The following is a 21,221-nucleotide window of genomic DNA, read 5'->3' as shown; positions in this document are numbered from 1 at the left end:
GTTCTTCCAAAGTCTTCGAGTTTGTTACAAACTCAAAATGTAAATTTGCACCATTAAAACTTACATATCTTGCAATATCATAAGATGTAATATAAAATATGAGATGTTTTTTTTTGTAAAAATAAACTTTTTTGTAAAATATATTTTAAAATATTTGCAGTTTACATAATTAATGAAGAGCATTTATCTGACAAAGTTTCAACACCTCAGATTATTTTTTCTTTTGTGAAATATACATTTTACTGTTAGCTACATAACAGTTGCACCATTAGACGTATTTATATATTATAACGTTTACGTTTCTTGACGTAGAGATCAATACAGATCATAAACCCTTAAATATAAAAAACCATTACATTATGGTGGTTTTTATCCAGTAAGCTGCAGATGCCCGTTTACTTTGACGTGTTTACTGGTCAGTGAAGTGACACATCGCAGTCTGTGTATATTTTTCTGGTTATACTCGGCGGCTAGTGGGTGTTAATGGTTTTTATTATCCAATCTCTTCGTAGGAACTAGTTTGTGAGGTGTGGCTTGATTTAATTTAGTCTAAATAATGGTTCTTCACCTTCTGAACTGGTGCAACCAGCCTCTGACGTCTCGTAGCTCAGCTCATCGGTATTAACCAGCTGTTGCTGTTAGTTACCGATTGCAGATCATTAACTAACACATCCTTGACTTCCCTCCATCAGCGCGGCCGCTCTCCTCGCTGCCAGAGTTTGACCTTCCAGAGGTGGATGGTTCTGCTGTGGAGGACACCTGCGGGGTTTTCTTTATCACCACACCCGACGCCACCGAAACCACGACCGCCGCCACGACTACAACTACAACCAAAACCACAACAACCACACCCACCCCCAAGAAGGTAAGTCCACCATGAGGGGTCAGCTGAGCTGTCAGCCTCTGTGTAACCCCAAAGTGCTTTGACATGTAGTTTTAGATGGAACAGACCCCCAAAGTTGTTGAGATATTTCAGTTTGAACCAAAGTGATAGACTGATTACCGACAGTTTTAGTTAATCAATATCCTGCTCTGCACTTTTATTTACTTTATGGAAGTCAGGACTACGATATACACCTTAAACTAATACTGCATGAAAGCTTAGGTGACTTAAATCAATATGACGAAAACATACCTGACATGTACGGAAACTAGAGGAATATTGTGTCTTTACAGAAAGAAGTTATAATCAAGAAGATTATTTCAAAACAAACTTTTTTATGTGTGGAGAAACAAAAATACAGTAAAAGTGACTGAGCATTTATACTTCACAGCTTTATGCCAAACAATCAATGGATAAGACGGATATTTAGCTTCCTTTAGAAAGAATAATTTAGGTTTTAAAGGCTAAACATTGTATATTTGAGAATATATGGACGCCCTTCATTAATGATGGATTTAGACTTAACAGAAGATCAAGTGATTATTTTGTATAGATTACCATTTGTTAAAGTGGGGAACATTTTTGCTTTGCTTTGATTTTGGGGGGAACTACATGTAATACTGCACTGCAACTGATTTTTCTGTCTATTTTTTGTTTTTATTTCAGTTTATTTGACTTTAATTTCCTATGTAAAGCATTTTGAATCGCCTCTTTGCTTGAAAGTCTCTTTTTGTTTAATTCTAGGCGGCCACAATCAAAAAACCAGCTGTCCAATCACCGCCAAGGAAACCAGAAACCAAAAACAGCGAAATCACCGACCGCCTCCTCTATTACCTCCTGGCCAATAGCAGAGGCCTCGGAGCAGGACTGGACCGTTTCAGAGGCAGAGGCCACAGTTCGTCAGAGAGCAACGAATCAGCTTCAGCGCTGCTGAAAAGAGCAGGAAGGACGAAAGATAAACGACAGAAAATAGGTTCGTTTTCTTCAGAGGATTCAAGTGACGAGTCGTAAAATTATACCGTACACATTTAGAGCCTCCCTACAGCTTTGGTTTACCAAAACAAAGCAAATCCCAAGATTAGATTATTAAAATTATCCAAATGTAAAGAGGCTTGAATTAATTCACTGTTATCCATTATTATCAGTAAATATTTTGTATGTTGTTGCTGTTAAATGTTGTGTACCAAAGTATTATTAGGATTTCAAGGTAAACTTAGACGCATGTATGTATGTTAGTTTCCAGCTAAATCACACCCAACACAACCAATCTTCATTTTCAAAAATCTTCTTTATTGTTGTCTTTGTAAAACAGTTGCAGTTGTGCTGTTTAACAATTATTTAAAAAGTATTTTATACATGAATTAACTGTTTGCTGCTTTAAAAAAGGGGCAACATCATAAAACAAACCTTTGTTTGATTAACTGTCATAATAAAATTTGTATGTATATTTGCTATTTATTTCTTCTTTGGTATTTCCACCATTATTTGCTTTAACATTTAACAAATAACCAGGTGTGCATGGGACATTTGGTAATGGTTTACACATTAGCGCTAACTGAATGACGTGAGGGAAAAAGAAGAAATTTGAACTTTACCATACTCACACTTAATTCGATAATGCCTAATTTGCATATTCAAAAATGAAAAATCTTAATTTGCACTTTATATTACAGCATTTTTCCCTCTGAAATGTGGAGAGAAGTAAAAAGTAGCATGACATGTAAGCACTCAAACAAAGTACCTCTAAACGGTACCTTCCTAAACCAGTTACCTTCCCCTGCTGCTTATCTGAAAACTGCGTTCGTCACGGTGTTTGTGTATCAGTGTTGTCGTGTCCGTGAGGCTGAGATGGAAAAATGAAGGGCTGTTTGTCTTTCCTCTGATCCTTTGAAAGGCCTTTGTTGTGTTTGCCTGCGAAAAACATCAGAGGGATTATCACTTTATTTAGTTTGCCCAAAATTGTTGTAGTTAGCATAAGAAGCCTGGCTTTTGATTGGCCCACAGGGAGTCCACAACATTAATGTGTTTTCTTTTGCTTCGTTAAATTGTCGGTACTTTGGTATGTTTGTTCGTACCGTCTCTTCCTCTGAGCTCTGGCAGCGCCGAGCTTCTCAGATCTGGGAAGTGGATGTCAGACTTCTTTCTGGTCACTGTGATGCTGCCGCTGTTGCCAAGGTTACAGCGGTCGGACAGGAAGGAGCGCTCTCTGATCAGACTTTTCTCTGACAGCTGCGAGGAGAGAGGGTGGTTAGTGTGTACGAGCACATTTACATTCATCGTGCTTCTGTTGTAAACATGCCACTCACACATATGACCAGTGTGTTACCTGTGCAGTGAGCGGTCCTGTAATGTGGCTCGACAGAGACTGTTGGGCCCGTCGACTATAAATGCCACCGTGATGCCTCGGCTTGTCTGTACACCTGCGATAAGAAGCCCTATGTCACTATATGTCAAGTTACATTTCACTTCCCACGACAAGTTGTGGTTGGGGGTTGAATGGACCCGTACAGACGTACCAAATCTAGGCTTTTAGGAGTTAAGAGTATTTTTTACGCTGTACTAAACTATTAAATTTACTGTGTACAGACGTCCGCCAAGGCCGACAGTCCAGTCTTCTATGATATGCAATATGTCCAGATATGTTTTGCTTCTGCTTCTATGTTTGAAAATGATATAGGTGAACACAGTGTCAGCACTAAGTACCTGAGGCTGTGGGTCCCAGGATGGAGACTCGCCCCCAGGCTGAAGTGATCACTGGCTGCCTGGCTGCTGGTACTGACGACGGAGAAGGAAGGGATGAGGGATGTGGAGGATGGTGGGATGAGTAGAGGAGTGGAGGAAGGTGGAGGAGGTGGGGGTGGTGGAGAGGAACGGGATACATGGGAATCAAACTCATTAACATCTGCTGTGTCCATGTGGTGAAAGACGGAGCTTCTTGTTGAAGCTTTGTGGTCTGGCGTCACTGTAGAGGTGAACGAAGTTGAATCTGCGATTGTGGATGTATTTGTTGTGTCAGTCCTTTCTGGATGGTCTCTTTTCCTTCTTGCTTCTGTAGGAAATGTAGTTTTCTGAGTCTTTAGGGCCTCTGTTGCACTGGACCTGGTGTGGGTGCTAAAAGACCCAAGTTTCGTTTTAGTCTCTCCAATCAAAGATCTGGAGTGAGGGCTTTTCAGGGATTTTATGTTGGGTTCAGAGTCACTCCTGCTGTTCTTTTGCTCAATATTTGAGCTTCTAGAAACCTTTGATATTTGATTTACTAAAGACTTGGTCGTTGCACTGATGGACACAGAAAGCGATAAATCCTCCCTGTTCTCTTTATCTGAGACTTTCAGTGTTTTCGGAAAAGTCCTCCCTTCTGATGTGCTGGTTTTAGGGATTTCATTTGGCTTGGGGGTTGAGGTTTTTCCGGATTCTGTGGCGATCTTGGACATGGAAGTGCTCTGCTGTTGGATGCTGCTGGACACAGAAGATTCAGGATTTTCCTTATAATATCCACCTGAAGCATCACATATCTCAATGTGGTTTGCAGCCGTTTTAGTCACCTGACTTATTTTATAGCATCTGTGATCCTCCTTGTTTGAAGTATTACAACTATCCAGCTGAGTGTTGGCTGCAATAGATACTTCTGTAAGCTCCCCGTTTGTTGGGAGGCCCCGTGAAGGTTGCTTGGATACACATGTGGTGTCATTTGTGGTTTTAGTATCTGAAGATGAGCCTGTTTGGAGGATTTCTTCAGGTATTGTTACAGTGCTATGGGAAGGAGTGGCCTCTGTAAAAACTGTAGAGGACTGCGGTGAAAGAGCTGAGGTAAGAGTCTTTGAGGGGCTGGTGGACAAAGAGGTGTTGTTTTTGGTCAGTTTTGGGCCAGAGTCTGAGGTAGTCTGTGTTGGCTTGGGGTTTGAGGGTAGGACCTTTGGACATTCAGAGGTCCATCTTTGCTCTGTCTCCATAGTTGAATGATCGATCTGATGCCCTGAGGTAGCACTTGTCTTGCATGTTTGCTTGATGACCGCAGGAATAGTTGGAGTAGCGACCTCAGTGTGGTCATTGCTTGGCGGTTGGGATACTTTAAATGTCAAACTTGCCTCCACTTGGTCACTGTTTGATATCTTAGATGTTGTGGTTGATGCAGCACCTTCAGGCCAGTCTGTAATGGAAACTGTACCCATTTTCTGTGTTAAGTTGCTGTCCATTAATTCAGCACAATCAATGGCTGATTTGAAACAAGCTTTTGGAGACAACCCCCCATTTGAATGGTCAGCAACTGAGCTTTTAGACAATTTGGGCACTTTTGTGTTTGAGTTTTTCCAACTCTTCCCAAAGTCTGTACTTGGCTCGTTTTTTGATGATCTCCAGATCCCCTTTACATTTTTCTCAGCTACATCAGACACAGTGTTCTCTGAGCAACTGGAATGCAAGAAACTAGATTCTCTGTCTTTAGTATCCATATTTTTTGAATGGCCCTCCCTTGGCTCCTGTGTAGAAGCAACTTTTCCATGCTTAAGTTTCACCACCGCTGTGTTGTGGTCCTTAAGACCTGTTGCGGTCTTGGTAGCTTCCAGTGAATCAGAATTAGGAGTTTTAGTAAATTTACAGATCTCCGCTTCCTTTCTTAGCTCTGCACCAGCAACTTTTCCTGGTTTACTTTTATTGGACACAGTTGTTTTTGATGCATTATCAGTAATCTTGGTGCCTAATGTTTTGGTTTGTTTGGTGGCGATCAAAGGTTCTGAGGTATTCCGAATGGTTTTAGCCGGCTTTGATGGCTGCTTGCTTCTTGTTTTGGCTGTCTTTTCTTCTCCAACCTCCTTGTCTTTCCTCTCCTTTTCCTTATTCACTTTCTCAACCATGTCTTCAGACTGTTTCTTGTCCTTGCCTCTCCGGTTCTTCTCATCCCCTTCGTCCTTTTCCTGTCTTGAGGTTTTAGCTATTTTGGGAAGTGTAGAGTTTTCTCTGTGTTCTTTCTGGATCTTGGCATTCAGCTCATCCAGAACCCTGCATGGACACAAGACAGATCAGCAAGTCAGTAACGTGATCTCAGATCTTGATTGTCAAAAGGGTGATGGTTCGATTCCAGGCCTCAGTACAGAAATACCTGATGTGGAAAGAGTCTTGTGTGAACAGAGGATGTTCTAGAAGTTCTGAACACTGAGCTCGTCTTTCTGGATCCATCTGGAGACAACTCTGAAAGAGAAAACACAAAGGTATTACTGACTCTGATATGTCTAAGTTAGGATCTGAAAGTGAAATACTAACCATAATTCAGTCACACACGATCCCCCTTTAAAAACCTACCAGTGTAGCCACAGACACTGCAGCTGCTATGAAAGTAACTTCCTGTAAGATGCGTTGGACAAAAGCTAAAGCCAAATGAATGTAAAGAAAGAATTTAAGTCTGTACACCTGTGCCAGGTCCAGGACGGTGGGTGAGATAGTAGGGAAGCGCTGCTCCATTGGGACTCTGCCAGAACATTCGGGCAGTCTGACTCCGGAAAAGACAGGATTCCTGTAGAACAGCTCCTGATGATGAGCTGTCAGGTTACCTGTTTTAGAAATAAGAGAATAAATCTGTGTTGAGGGAGCTAAAAGAGGAGATTTTGCACATTTTTATCTAACATATATCCTCACCGAAGCACCGGACGATGTGGTAAATTTGGTCGAGGTCGGAGTCTCCGGGAAACAGAGGCTGACCTGTTAACATCTCTAATAACAGACAACCAACAGCCCACACATCTACCGCTCTACACACACACACACACACACACACACACACACACACACAGAAAGACCTGTTACCATTTTAATCAACAGACAACCTACAGCGAACATCCTCAGGTGTTCATACTAATACCTACTTCCCATACTTGGTGTCCCCCACCAGCAGCTCAGGGGCTCTGTACCAACGAGTGGCCACATAGTCGGTGTAGACACCCCCCTCAGCGGGCGACATCATGGTGCGGGCAAAGCCAAAGTCGCACAGTTTCACCACACCGCCCTGAGAGATGAGTATGTTCTCTGGTTTGATGTCACGGTGGATGATCTGAGAAGGAAAGGGTATAAAAACACCGGAAAATATGCTGCTTCCTGCTTGTCGGCTAGCTAACCACAGCTTACTTGCTAATATATGCAGCAGTCCCAGCATGTTTAGATCCAATCACAGCCTGGTTTTTCCAGGATTTGCATGTATGTATTTTTAAGCTCTTTGCAGTGGATGGCAGGAAGGATGTGGGAATGTCAAACACTGAGTATAAAAAGTCAGACCTGAGACCTGTCAGAATAAAATCAGATCTGACCTAAAAGCACTAAAAGTCCAAGTGTTTGGGGGAAGGCATCAAATATAAAAACATTGTGCTTCCTCACGTTTTGCTGGTGGCAGAAGGCCGCAGCCCTCAGGATCTGGTACAGGTACTGCCGGCTGGTGTTCGGGTCCAGTCCGCTCGGGTGTTGCTCCAAATCATCCAGAAGCGTTCGCTCCACGAACTCGAACACCAGATACCAGCGGCGGCGTCGCTTCCACACTTCGAGAAGGTTCACCAGGTTGTCGTGACGCAGTTGCTTGTTGGTTAGAAAGACGAGAGCAGAGAAAAATGTGGTTATGAAATCAGGAAAAGCATGTTGAACATATTGAGAATTCTTTTCTTGATATTATGGCAACAATCTGCCTTTTCTGTCCTGTTTCAAGATCCTGACACTGTTTTTGAAGACAGGCAGAGCATGAAACTCTCAGCTGCTAATTTCTCCTCCCTTGTTTCCTGTCTCATGTCATGTGAGAATATGACTCTGGGTTGTTTTGGGTTTGCTTGTCTTGTGATTGACAGGCTGCTTTTGTGTTTTGCGTCACTCAGGTTTCAGGCGGTTACAAACCCGCTCTTTCCTCAGTGACTCATTGATTGATTGGCCGGTGGATTGATTGACAGCTACCCTCAGCAGCTTGATCTCCCTCAGGGCGATCTTCTTCACCGTCTTGTCATCGTCCGAGTCCACGAATTTCTTGATGGCGACGAGGCGGCCGGAGTCTCTGTGGCGGCACTTCAGCACGGTGCCGTAACTTCCCTCCCCGACCAGACCCAGAGACTCGTAACGCTCCATCAGACACTGGTGCTTGGGGGGGGTGGGGGGGGGGGTGATCAATAACAATACATCACCGTAGATACTATTATTTTAGCATCTACTGTAAAATGTTTTGATCAAAACAGCGAAAGATAAAAATACAAACAGAAAAATAAAGAGGGGAGAAAAAAGAGAAATAAACATACAATCCTACAAAAAACTAAAAAGATGAAGAGATACAGATAAACAAAAGGAAAAAAAGAAAAAGGTGATTAAAATGATTCCATTAATATTCAGTGTGTTAAACATTCGATGAGATCACTATAGATTAGCTTTATTAAGCATCGTACTAAATATAACTACCTCATATTTTGAGTATTTTTTCTACTCCACTACTTCAAAGAAAACTATTTTAAAAATATTCTTCAGTCAACTACATTTATTTCTCTTTTCCTTTTCAACAGTTTTAAGGTTTACAATCTATGAATCTGATTATTGGAGAAAATAATCAACAGGCTGATCCAGAAGGAGTTTATGTCCGATACAAAATGGTTCATAATGAGCTTCCTCTCGACCGGCTACTCTGTCTGCTGAGAAAATATAACAGTATGTTTACTTTTAATACTTTAACTACTAACTGATTATACTTAAATATCTTTTACTTAACATGTTCAATACAGGTATTAGTACTTTTACTGTGAATACTTCCTTCCCACTGAACTTAATATTACACGGACTAAACCTTTATGGAGAATCATTATCAGTACAACTGTTGGACACACACACACACACACACACACACACACACACACACACACACACACACACACACACACACACACACACTAACCTTACAGGTGAATTCTTTCCTTAATCGCTTTAAATCGGTCAACTTCCGTTATCAACGTGAGCACCAGAGCAGCGTGCTGTGTGTGTGTGTGTGTGTGTGTGTGTGTGTGTGTGTGTGTGTGTGTGTGTGTGTGTGTGTGTGTGTGTGTGGTCTCGCGGTCACCGGAGAACACAACCTGACGCGCGTCCAACACGTCGCCGTGGCAACGCCTCCCGCCACGGCGCAGGCAGGGACATGGAACGTTACGTCATCACGTTCTGTGGCTGTGACGTCCCCAGAGGGCTTCTGTCAGTGTATCAGTTCTAGAAGCCACATGAGATCACGTGCTTTTGTTTTTTTTATTCATTCTGAGCAACATAACTTTCTTATTTTATACACATCAAACATGTTAGCAGACAATGTTAAAATTCCACAAATTCACGTTTCTAAAGTGTAAAAATATAAATAAATTCTTGTAATCTTTTTTTTTTAAATCTGAAATATCATATAACATGTTTTTTATTTAAGAAATAATTCTATTTTTTTTCACATTTTTACACATTAAAATTAACAAAGACAAATTAGATCAACTTACTTCAAAATCTTCCCTGAATTATTATCCATCACAGTCACTGCATACAAAGCAGATACCCCCCCCCCCCCCCCCCCTCCTCCACACCACCCTCTCTGCTCCTGTAGGGAGGGTAAAGCTCTCTACCACCTCCTGCTGTCTAACATGATGCACTGCTGCACAATTCATGCCGCTGTCAAACCCACTGGACGTCCACTAACTAACTGACTAACTAACTAACTGACTAACTGACTAACTAGCTAATGTAGTAAATCTGACTCTCATGAAGGGTCTAATGTTCAGCTTTTATTATATATATAGCTATTATCTCCTAATTATGACACAGTGATTGTATCCAAATGTGATTCAAACATGCAGTTTTAATGCAAAGCAAACAAAGTACTTTGAAAGTAAAGTTCTCATATGAAGACCAGCATTTGTTATATGCTTCACATTATATTTTTACATGTATGTGTTTGCTTAAAGGTAAAAATCAGGACTCAGAATCAGGACTTAAAGGAACAAAAGTGTCTCTGAAAAGGTTTTATTGAAAAAATAGATATTTACAATAATAAAATACAGTCTGTGCACATTCAGTTTAAACATCAATAGTATAATATGTGTGCGTTAATCCGGGTTTTCTGCCAGTTTTCTGATCTCCTCCAGTAGCTCGTAGAAAGATGGCCGCCCCTGAGGCCTCTGCACCACCAGCCGAGAGGAAGAACAGCGGATGAGAGGAAGAACAGAAGGGTTTGAGATGAAGAGGAGGAAGAGGGTGATGCTTTGTTCAACAAAAGGTGTGATCATCAAAACATCCAAAGTTTAACTCAGATCACAATGGAGTGACGCTGATGTCAGGCTTAAGATCTGAGTGATTGTAGGTCAAGTTCACCATTAACTTCCAACTGTGAGAACTTATTGAAGCTAAGCTAACAAGCTAACGGGTTTTGCTAACTGTCGACCTTTTTAGTTTCTCTCTTCAGTTAGAGAACAAAATGAATGCTGGAACATTTCCAGCTGAACTTTTTTGTATTTTTGTAGACTTTTGGTAAAACATCTGGAAACATGTTGTCTTTGTCGTATTTGATTCCAGCTGAGGATGTCACCCCCCCCCACCCCGATGTCTCCTGGGTGCCTCCTCACTGCCGACTGTCTCTGGCTAAAATCTTTAGATGTTTCTGAGAGCGTCAGAAGAACCAAGTAAGTGAGACACTTTAGTCACAAGGTCAGATTTTTGGTCCAGAGGGGTTTAGTTTAGTTACATCCCTGATGTTCTACTTCTGAAAGAAAAACACTGAACGACTAAATGATGGATGAATGGATGGATGGATGAATGGATGGATGGATGAATGAATGGATGGCTGGATGAAGCAGTGATCTCTGTGAGTACCTCGTGCCAGCAGCGGTACATGATGGCGTAGATCGGCTGGGAGGCGTGGCTCGGTCGGTACAGTCGGACTCCTTTGGTGATGTCATTAACCACGTCCAAGTTAGTGTGGTTCTCAAACGGAGTCCGACCCATCGAGTAGATCTCCCACATCACCACACCTGCACACACACACACACATTTTAATTTTATTAACTTTATTTGGAACCAAAGTAAATATCCAGGTGTTTATTCACCGATGTTTTTTTTAATCCTTTTTTAAAACTATTTAGTCTTAGACTTAGACTTAGACTTTCTTTATTTTATCCCCCATAGGGGGAAATTTTCTTGTTAATTGCTGTATGTATTGCTGTATGTTATTGTGCTTCAAACTGGTGTAAAATGGGAGTTTTCGTCAGATTCATCAAGTCTGACGTCAGAAAGACGTCGGGGGGGTTTCATGCGCTGTTCAAACCATCTGACAAACTTAATTTGAAGCGTACTGGAGCCATTACTGACTCAGAATACATTCACATCTGTTCAGGTTTAGCTTTTAACAATTTACAGTCTCAAAAGTTGTAAAAAACTTAAGATTTAAGTACTAAAACAGATCTCAGAGCTGCTGCAACCTTAAGCTTTAAGTGTTTTGTAATTGGAATTCCCTCTATTATACTGTAATGTAACGATAATAAAGTATTTTTAAAGAATCTAAATAATAAAATAATAAAAGTTTCTTGCTCTATTGACTATTTCAACTTTCACAACACGTGAATTTCATGTGAATCGTGTCACACCACGTCTGTATATTGACTCTGTTTGTGATCACGCTGCTTTCAGCTCTGAGCCTGAGGTTCCTCACCAAAGGACCAGACGTCAGACTTGCTGCTGTATTTACTGTAGTGGAGAACTTCAGGAGGAGACCACTTCACAGGGAACTTGGCTCCACTAGAACTGCTGTACTGGTTGTCCAGAACGTACCTGCAAACATGAACATAAAGCAACGATAGAGGTGATACCGTAAACACTATACACTGTTTAAATTCTAAATCTATGCATGTTAGCAGTTTAGTTTCCTTAAAGGAACAGTTGAACATTTTGGGAAATATGCTCACTCCTGAGCAAGGAGTTTATTTGAGAAGATCGATACCAGTCATAACAGTTAAATATAAAGCTGCAGCCATGTTAATCAGTGAGCTTTGGAGGTGCTGGTTGGCAGATTTAGTTGCCACAGCCAGGCTAGTTGTTTCTTTATGCTAAGCTAGGCAAAGCAAACCAGCTGCTGGTATCACATTTTCCATTCAAATCAATTCAAGTGGTATTGATCTTCTCATCTAACTCTCTGCCATAAAGCGAATAAGTGTCAGCCATACCTGGTCATTCCAAAGTCGCAGACCTTCACCACATTGTGCTCATTAACCAAACAGTTTCTGGCTGCCTGGATGAGAAAAAACAACCAGAAACCTCACATAACAAATATCATCTGAACTGGTTCTGACTGATAAGATATCACGGTGATGTACGTCCCAATCAAACTGGTGGAGGCTGCAAGGATAACATCCCATCAGGCCAAATCGGCCAAACTGATTCATCTGTCAACCTCAATCTGAGTCATTTTGTCCATTTTGAGAGCAGTTTATATACTTGATTGTCCAAACAGTACACTCAAGTACATTTTGATGCAGCCATATAGATAAAACTACCCAACAGGATATCAAGTAGTTAGTAAATTAGCTCAACCTTAACCCTTTGAGGGTCTTCAGCACTTTCTAGTGTGTTATGATTTTTATTTTTAGCATATTTTATCAGTTTTTCATGCATATTGCTTATAATTTTGCAAGATGGTGAATTTTTCAGAGTTGTTTTTATGCATACACATTTATGTGTGTAAGGATCTTTAACGTGATTATTTCTGAGGACCTTCAAGGGGTTAAACATCTGCAGCAGTGAAATGCAACATGCAGCAGTAATGTTAATCCAGAAACATCAGATATAAAAGGAAAACACTGACAGGGAACTTATATTTATTTATCTTTTTGATAGTACTCACATACTTTTACTTCAGTAAGGTTTTGAGTGCAGGACTGTTCCTCATAGTGGAGTATTTTCACAGTGAGGTGTTTAGTTCACTTTAGTTATGAGCTGTGAAGTTTTGAGCCGACTGGTTTCATTATCGAATTGCACAACAAACCACACACACTCAGTGACTCACCAGGTCTCTGTGGATGAAACTATTAGATTCCAGGTACTCCATCCCCTCACAGACGTCCTGGCACATGGACAGAAGCCACGCCTCCTTCAGAGCCCTGCCCCTCTGCCGCAGGAAGTTCAGCAGGCAGCCGTTCTCCATGAACTCGGCCACGATCAGCAGGGGCCGCTGCTGCAAGCAAACCCCATACAGCTGCACCAGTTTAGGGTGACACAGTCTCCTGGGAGAGGCAACACAAACACAGTTTCACTTCCTCGTTGGAAAAAAGGAAGTTGCCAAGTTTCCTTGTCCTTTATTCTCTTGCCCCTCCTTACATCATGACCTTGGCCTCCTCGATGAAGTCCTCCTCGTACATGGCTCCCTCTCTGATGGCCTTGATGGCCACTTTGTGCTGAGCCCTCCACTTGCCGAGCCTCACCAGGCCGAACTGACCGCTGCCCAGCTCCTTCATGAAGGTCAACTCGCTGGGGTTGATCTCCCACTTCTCTGGAGGGAGGAAACAGAGAGGGAAAGGATGAATGGATGGAAAAGAGAAAAGGCAATACCTCAAAGCCCCATTCTTCACAGGACCATTGTGGTGGTTTTTGTATGACATTTGTTACATTAATGCTGTTATCACACAGTAATGCTGTTGAAACAGCAGCTGAGTATTTACAAGAGCTGGAAATCCTTTGAGAAACTTAACTATTTAGATCTGCTTTTTTATTTTTATTTTGGCTCCACATGAGAGAGAAGTGATACAGTAAAATCACTTTACAAAAGTAATTTTATGGAAGACTTCTTTTGGGAAGTAGACCATTTAACATAAACTCAGAGCAAAACATGATGCAGCCATTAGATCCCATGACCCATGACCCATGCCATTCAACGTAACAGGATACAACCTACCCAATCAAACTGCCTGCTTCCAGACCTTAGATATCATGTTGTTAAAGGCAGCTAAGTATATCAATGAAAGCACGCTATTATTAGATGTGGGCAGTGGCCAAATCATGGTTTAGGAACCAAGCTGCGGTGAATTGGTTCAGGTTCTGGCAGACCAGACAAGGGAATACCTGAGTATTTCCACTTAAATTATACTTTTAGGACCTAGAATTACTGAAAATAACAGTGCAAATACATTAAACTCAAAGTAGTTGCAAACCCAGCACAAAAAGAAAAGGGACAGACCACAGAATTATTTGAGATATAAAGTAAGAGATCATCTGCATACAAAGATACTTTATGGTGATCTCCAGCTTTCAACACTATATTTCAGCATGTGTACTGAATTGCAAGGGGCTCAAGACTAAGTACAAGGCACAGAGCAGTTTTAGGTAAATATGTGTTTGTGTGGACTTGTTTATTCACCTGAGCTGAATCCTGATGTGGCAGGTACATGCCTTCCCATTGGCCCCACTGCATACCGCAACCTGGTCACTAGACCTACAAACATATACCAATCCACATCAGATGAAGCATTGTATGTTACACCGTTGGCTCGATCGTCACATGCACAAAAACTTAGTGTATGCACCTGCCGCATTGTGTTCATGGTAGTGTATGACATCAGGTATGGTGTTGAAGGTGTGTTTTTCAGCCAGGAAGAACTGCCCGACATCATTTATTTTGATCTGGTAATGCCTGATATCCCCATTAGCACTGCACACATACACACAAACAGAAGAAACAAAAGTTCAGTTTACAGGTAAAGATTTACTGTATATGTGAACTTCTGCTGTCTTTCACAGCTAGTTAGCATTTCAACCTTCACCTTAATGTTTTGGTATAGACAGACACAGTGTACACTCCTTTCTGACTGGACTCCCGCACCATGAAACCTCCCTCTTTGTCCTGGAAAACAACCAGAAATACTTTAACTTGACAGACAGCTTCGACCCTCATTGACACATAAACAGATCCTGTATTGGAGAGGCAGGTAGACCGACAGGTAGATACCTCCTGTCTCAGCAGCTGCTCTGCTTCTGTCCTGGTGATGTTCTTACAATACCACCTCCGGGAAGGAAAAGAAAACACAAGTAGATGTTTAATTGTTGCCTTTTGATAATTGAGAATAGGAGTTTTTATAATAATAATGTTGCTGTAATTTAGCAATCCAAGAGAGGCTGAAGAAAAATACTGAGTAATTTGAAGTTTCAGTTTTCTGCGAAGATCATGAACATGAAAAAATGTGAACTCACGAGTTTGCTTCAATTCTGTTTTTCTCTGTCACGTAGTTACTGGGGATGAAGCCTTTATTCCTGATAGAAGGAAGCCGAAAGGACAACGTGAGCAATCTGAGAAACGGGTCAAACAGAAGATGAGTGAAGAGCCTTAAAGCTGCATCCTCTCTAATGTCCAGCAGGGGGCGACTCCAACGGCTCCAAACAGAAGTCTGATTGGATGGAAGTCAATGAGGAAAATGAGGCGACTTCTCTCCTGATTTATCAGCTCAGTGAACAGTTTCCTGATGAGTTTCTGCTCTCGGTCTCTAGTTTACAGTCTTCTTCAGCACAGCAGGACGTTCATTTAGTCAATTATGGTCCCATTTCCCACTTTGTGCCGAACTAATCAGACAAAGCAGTCGGACAAAGGGGTCTCGGTGAAATGAACGTCACTTCAGGTTCCAAAACCAGGATGGTGACACCCAAATGCAGAACTCAAGGCGGTCCATGAACAGTGGCTACGTCCACTTCTTTTATACACCATGTACCAAGTTCACCATCTTTGTTTGTCGTGTTCGCATGGTTAACATTTAATTAGCACTAAACACAGCTGAAGCTTATAGGAATTACTTTAGTTTTGCAGGTATTTGGTCATGAACTATTGAACAGTAATGTTCAGATGATGGCGCCCCATGAAAAGTCGATTCATCCTGATGGGAACATGAAAGTCTGAGCCACATTTCATGGTGATCCATCCAATAGTTGTAGAGATAAGTAGTAGAGAAAGTGGCACTCTTACATGTTAGTGAACATTAACAGTGGAGGTTGGTTTCCACACTGTGTTTGGAAAAAATATGTCATTTAGAAACTCTTCCTCCAGTAGACTTGTTGTTAATGATTAGTACTTTTAACTCAACGTACCCATGTTTGTCCTGTGCTCTCCACCACAGCTGGTCTTGTTTGTGGAGGATGACGTACTCTTCTCCCTGTGGACACAACTCACTGCATCATCACACATCTACTGCCTGTGTGAGTGTGTTTGTAAATGACCCTTTAAAATCATGTTTGTCTTTGATTTAATAATCTGAGTATATGGAGTTTAATCACTTTGTATTTTTGATGTCACAGTGGGCTCTTATTTTAAAGGACTTTTTAAAAACCGGACATGATGTAACTCATCACAGAAAGCCGTGTGATATGAGATGATGCAAACAAGGGCCATGATATGAACTTTTGATGGGTGAATATTTTCATACTCTTTCTTTGTTTCTCTACTCAGCTCTTATGGTGTGTTTGTGTTTGTTGGCCGTTGCTTCTGCTGGTGACGCTACAGCGTTTGTGCGTGTGTTGGCGTACCTGTTTGAGTGTGAGGTCGGTGTCCTCCTTGGCAGTGAAGTCATACATCGCGACGACTGTTAGCAACCCTTGACCTTCACCATCCTCATCCTCAGGGGGGGGCGGGGGAAGCTTCTTCCTCGACCTGTCGGCCTGAGAGACACAAGGAGGGGAAAAAATGACGGACAAGAACAAACCCTGGTTAAACGATTGTTGGAACACTTTGACTTTGATGTGAACTTTCTAGAAGGATGTTGTGAAGTCACACACACACACACACACACACACTCTTACCCGGCAGGCGTGCCCTGGGTATTGTCTGCTCTGGAAGCACAGCGAGGTGCTTCCCTCCAGCTCCATGCGGGTGCTGATCTCCCTGAAATCAACCAATCAATGCATTTATTCACATACATTAAATATTTAATAAGGCTGAAAAAGCCTGAAAAAGATTTTTAACTTTAAATTTAAAAACGGTTTAAAGGAGACATTCTGATCATTTCCAGGTTCATACTTGTATTTGCAAGTCCTGCTTCAACATGTTTATATGACATAATGTCCAAAAAGCACATTAGTTTTCTCATACTGTGCACACTAACCAACAACTCCCACATCAGCTCTGCTCTTTGAAGGGGAAATGAGCAGGACAAAAACTAAACAGAGCATTTTTACACATATTTACTCAGAGTTTGAGGGTTTGCAGACACATATTTAATCATTTAAACACGACATTAGTGGGAAGTATCAAGTATTCAACAAAGCTGTGTGATAAAACAGGCGTAAATGTTTGTCGTCATTAGAGCTTAGATGTAATGCAAACAGCTCCCAGGTACATTTAGTGGATTATATATTAAAGCAGCAGTTGGGAACACTGATCAGAAAGTGGACTAAGGGCATAACTTCACGAGCACAAGCTGCTCTGATTGGTTGTTTTCATTCAGGCATGTTGGATTGTTGTAAATGTCACTAGCAGCACCAGGAGGAGCCAGAGGAAGCTGATTTTTCCACAGATTACCTGTTTAATGTGCTACTGTAAGGACACAGTGACAGTTTCAGAAAATACAACACAAATATATTTTCATAAAAATCACCTATAGCTGCTTTAACTGATATTTGTGTTCAGAATAATACGATAAGTCACTGTAAAAGTTGTTTTAACTGACTGAATCAAAAGTCTCTGCTTTGCTGTTTGGATTTGAACGGGACTGGCACATTATTCAGGTAAAAACTGTCACATTCAATAAAAAGATAAAGTATTAAAGGGACAGGAAGCACAAAACACAAAAAAAACCCAACCTAAAATCACACTGGAGTTGCCCTTTTTTACCAATTATATGCATCTTGAAATTTATAGTGAACTTCTGCTTAGAAAAATGACATTTAGGGAAAATGAATATGCGTCATGTTGGTGTTGGATCCTTTAAAACATCCACCCTGCCCGTCCTACCTGGTCTGTACGGCGCAGCAGCAGCAGAAGACCGAGTGGATGGAGTGATCTGGAGCAGGAACCAACAAAAAGAAGAGATAAAAACACTGTCACTGTTATCAGTCTGCTTTACTGCCACAGATCCAGAACAAATACTGCATGTTTTTCTGTCTTACTAATCGTCCTGTACCCCTTCAGGCTGATCTTGGGATCAAGGCTGCACTCAAGATGAACAAGGAAAATGGTGAACTGACCCTTTAATAATTATATGATGAATATTTGTTGTTTTTGACATTTTATAGACAAGTTAACTCAACAAATGACGGCTAATGTTTTCTTTCTTTTACCTTTCTCTTACTTTCTTTTTCCAAACATTATCACGTTATTTTTCCGTAATAACGTCCCATCAGGCCGGTAGAGACTTTGCCTCTCTGTCATGATCAGGACTACTGGTGTGTTGATTGATCGGTTTGTGAGCAGGCTTCACTCAAACACATTAAGGCCGTTTTGTGTCTCTCACAGACTCTTTTCGTTTCTCAGTTGTGTTGAAGCTGAACTTTCTTTGTCTTTGTCAGGAAGTTTAGTTTCCTTTTCTGCAGAACTATCACTGGTCTATCTCTGTTTGTGATGTGTGTGTCTTCCTGTTTCCTCTTCATATGTAGAAAAAACACACACACACACACATGTTCACAGGTCTGCAACCTGCTAGTGGTCATGTGACTAAAAGCAGCCCTCCTGAGACGGACCGTGAGTCGATAAAGATGAGCAGTGATGAACTCTTCTGGTGGTTTGAGGTGAACCAACATCCCATTAACTCACTTTCTCTGGTGTTTTTGAACGTTATCTGAGAAGTCCCCCCCCCCCTCCACAGGCAGAATGAAAACTTAACGTGGATTTTTTTAATAAATGAGGACAAACTCGCCCCAATTCAGCAAGATTTTTACTTGGAGATTCATTTCCAGTGGTGAGAAGTACATTAAACCTTCATGTCACTACATTTCAGAGGGAGATATTGTTCTTTACACTACTGGGGTTACTTTATAGAGTTTACAGATTATTTTTCATACCAAACATTCACTGTTTGATCAGTTTTTCCATGAAAGAAAAACCATCTCCCTCTTCTCAGGTTGTTTTAGACAAGTCTTGAGTCCTTAAAGTTTTATTTTCTTATAAATGTCTGTGTTTTAGGGATATTTCAACATGTTTTCAATGCAAGTCAGCATATTCAAAGAGCTTTTCTTCATTATAGTAATGCTGACTTGCCTTATTCTGTCTCTTTTCGAGGTAGAGATCAAGACACTTGTAGTATAAAAAACAACTTGATTGTCAAGTGAATGTGTTTCGGCTTGTGGCCTTCATCAGACTGATCGTAAAACAGCCTGGAAACACATTTAGCTCAGACAGTTATGAAGTACGAGCGTAAAACCCGGAGGATGCATGTACTTTTGTTACTTCTGGGAATAAAGATAACATCTGCACCTGTTGGAAACAGACACTTAGCACCATGTGTCCCATTCAGTTTTAAGAAGAACTGTGTCTTACAAAGACACATGAGAGACACAAACTTGGACTCGTTGCTGTAAAACCATTTCCTGTTTGCCTTTAAAAGCCTCTTGCCTCGTCTAGGCAGCTTCAGGTCGGCGCTTTGTGTCTGACAGGGAAACAGAACTGAAACTTCACTCTGTCTCTGTGTCTCTGAGCGCTCAGCGGGTCGGAGGTGACGGCTGACAGCGGCAGAAAGAGACACCGACAAGTCTGTTGTTGGTTCGAAATGAAATGGCGACTCAAACGAAACCTTCTGTAGCTAACTTCACGGTTGTAGATGAAAACATTGAAGGATGTTTTAGCTCCAGATTTGTTTGCTGAGTTCAGGAAAATATCGTGATGACGTTTAGTTTTGTGGACGACGTTTCAAACACATTTTCTGAGGATCTCACCCATTATGAGTGTTTACGCTCTTCCATAGTTTCTCCTTTCGAATGTCTGTTCTGCACAAATACTGACACGTTAACAGACCATCATGTTTTCACTGTGAATGTTTTACGTACATTTTCCTCTTTACGTTTCTTTTCTTACTTACTAGCACGAGAGGAAGAAAGTTAACGTTTTAATGTGTAGATGCTGTTGGAAAAGGTTCGGTTCTTACTTGACTGAATCATGATCGACTGTCTTCACCTCTCCTCTTCCTCTGCTGCTTGATCTCCCTCCTCCTCCTCCTCCTCTTCTTCTTTGTCTTTAACTCTTCTTCAGCTTTTTAGGGTCGGCGATGATTTCTCTGTAATCTATCGCATCGTCGAGGCCGATATGACGCTGTAGGTAAGAAACCCACAAGTAGCTGAGCGACAGAGATAGAGGGAGAGAGAGGCAGGTGGGTGGAGGAAGAAGAGAGGGTGAAGACGAGAGATGAAGAAGAGACAAGAAAGACATTGGGGGGAGAAAGAAGAAGAAGAAGAAGAGATATTATTTCATGTCTGTATTTGTCTGCTTCAGCCACACTGATAAATAGAATGCCCTTTATTGTCATTATACAAAGTACAACGAGATTGGAGAGCTTCTTCTTTCCAGTGAGTCCTTAAAAATATACATAGTATAAATACAAAAATAAAAATACAAAATAGAGAAATAGAAATTTGGACTTAAAATGAAATCGTCTATCAGTGCAGAGTTTACAGAGAGAGAGATGAAGAGAAAGAAAGAAAGGAAGTGAAACAATGACGTGAACGAAACCACAAAGCTTCCGTTTCTGTGTTTAACTCCAGGAGGAACACACACACACACACACACAAAATGAGACTCATAATGCAGGAAATAACCCTTATTCTATAATCCAGTTCTTTTTTTAACCACCACAGCACCATTGGGTTGAACTACAAATGTAACCGTGGCTGTTTTCTAACATTAAAGTAGCTAACAGCTAGCATGAACTCTAAAACTGTCTCAGCTAAACACTTGCGATGGTCATTCTTACTGTTACTTGATGAAAATGCTAGTTCAGAGTAATGTTTTTAGAGGGTTAACGCTGAGGCTGAATGTAAACGCAGCGATGCTCCAGGATAAATGCTAACATCAGCATGCTAACATGCTAGCAGTTTCACCATGTTCACTAACGTGCACCAAACACTATGACGTGAGTGAGACATACATGACGTCACCCGTTGCTTTGTGGTCCGCCATTCTGAAGCTTTGAGTTTCGCTTTGCTGCTGTCGCCGTGTTGAAATTTTGGAGCCAGAAGTGACGTTAACTCTGCAGCGACCCCCACATGACCCTCCTCTGATTGGTCAGTGAGCAGGTAGCCCCGCCCCCTCTTCCTGGTGTATCTTCCTCTAAATGGACCATCATTGACTACATGAACATCCTGCTGTGCTGAAGAAGACAGTAAACTAGAGACCGAGAGCAGAAACTGTTCACAGAGA

General features: G+C 41.4%; 2 protein-coding genes across 2 annotated transcripts; both read right to left on the bottom strand.

Annotated features, from left to right (window-relative positions):
- Positions 1-2,451: 2,451 nt before the first annotated feature.
- Positions 2,452-7,972, bottom strand: LOC139223196 (cyclin-dependent kinase-like 4). The gene is made up of 11 exons (XM_070855169.1): positions 7,805-7,972; positions 7,244-7,438; positions 6,739-6,923; positions 6,512-6,624; positions 6,287-6,426; positions 5,979-6,067; positions 5,658-5,878; positions 3,587-3,869; positions 3,227-3,303; positions 2,959-3,120; positions 2,452-2,794 (listed from the first exon to the last, which is right to left on the bottom strand). Exons 1-11 carry the CDS (start codon positions 7,970-7,972, stop codon positions 2,688-2,690), a joined length of 1,740 nt encoding a protein of 579 aa, XP_070711270.1. The 3' UTR covers positions 2,452-2,687.
- Positions 7,973-9,846: 1,874 nt separating this feature from the next.
- Positions 9,847-21,018, bottom strand: txk (TXK tyrosine kinase). Its single transcript, XM_070854346.1, has 17 exons — positions 20,950-21,018; positions 19,954-20,142; positions 17,829-17,877; positions 16,679-16,760; positions 16,406-16,537; positions 15,971-16,035; positions 15,086-15,145; positions 14,844-14,898; positions 14,659-14,738; positions 14,422-14,546; positions 14,256-14,330; positions 13,220-13,391; positions 12,909-13,125; positions 12,070-12,134; positions 11,559-11,677; positions 10,724-10,881; positions 9,847-10,032 (listed from the first exon to the last, which is right to left on the bottom strand). Exons 2-17 carry the CDS (start codon positions 19,964-19,966, stop codon positions 9,961-9,963), a joined length of 1,539 nt encoding a protein of 512 aa, XP_070710447.1. The 5' UTR covers positions 19,967-20,142; positions 20,950-21,018; the 3' UTR covers positions 9,847-9,960.
- Positions 21,019-21,221: the final 203 nt, after the last annotated feature.

This window comes from Pempheris klunzingeri, chromosome 23 (assembly GCF_042242105.1).
Source record: "Pempheris klunzingeri isolate RE-2024b chromosome 23, fPemKlu1.hap1, whole genome shotgun sequence".
In the NCBI taxonomy this organism is placed as follows: domain Eukaryota; kingdom Metazoa; phylum Chordata; class Actinopteri; order Acropomatiformes; family Pempheridae; genus Pempheris; species Pempheris klunzingeri.
This window is presented reverse-complemented; position numbering and strand designations above follow the sequence as displayed.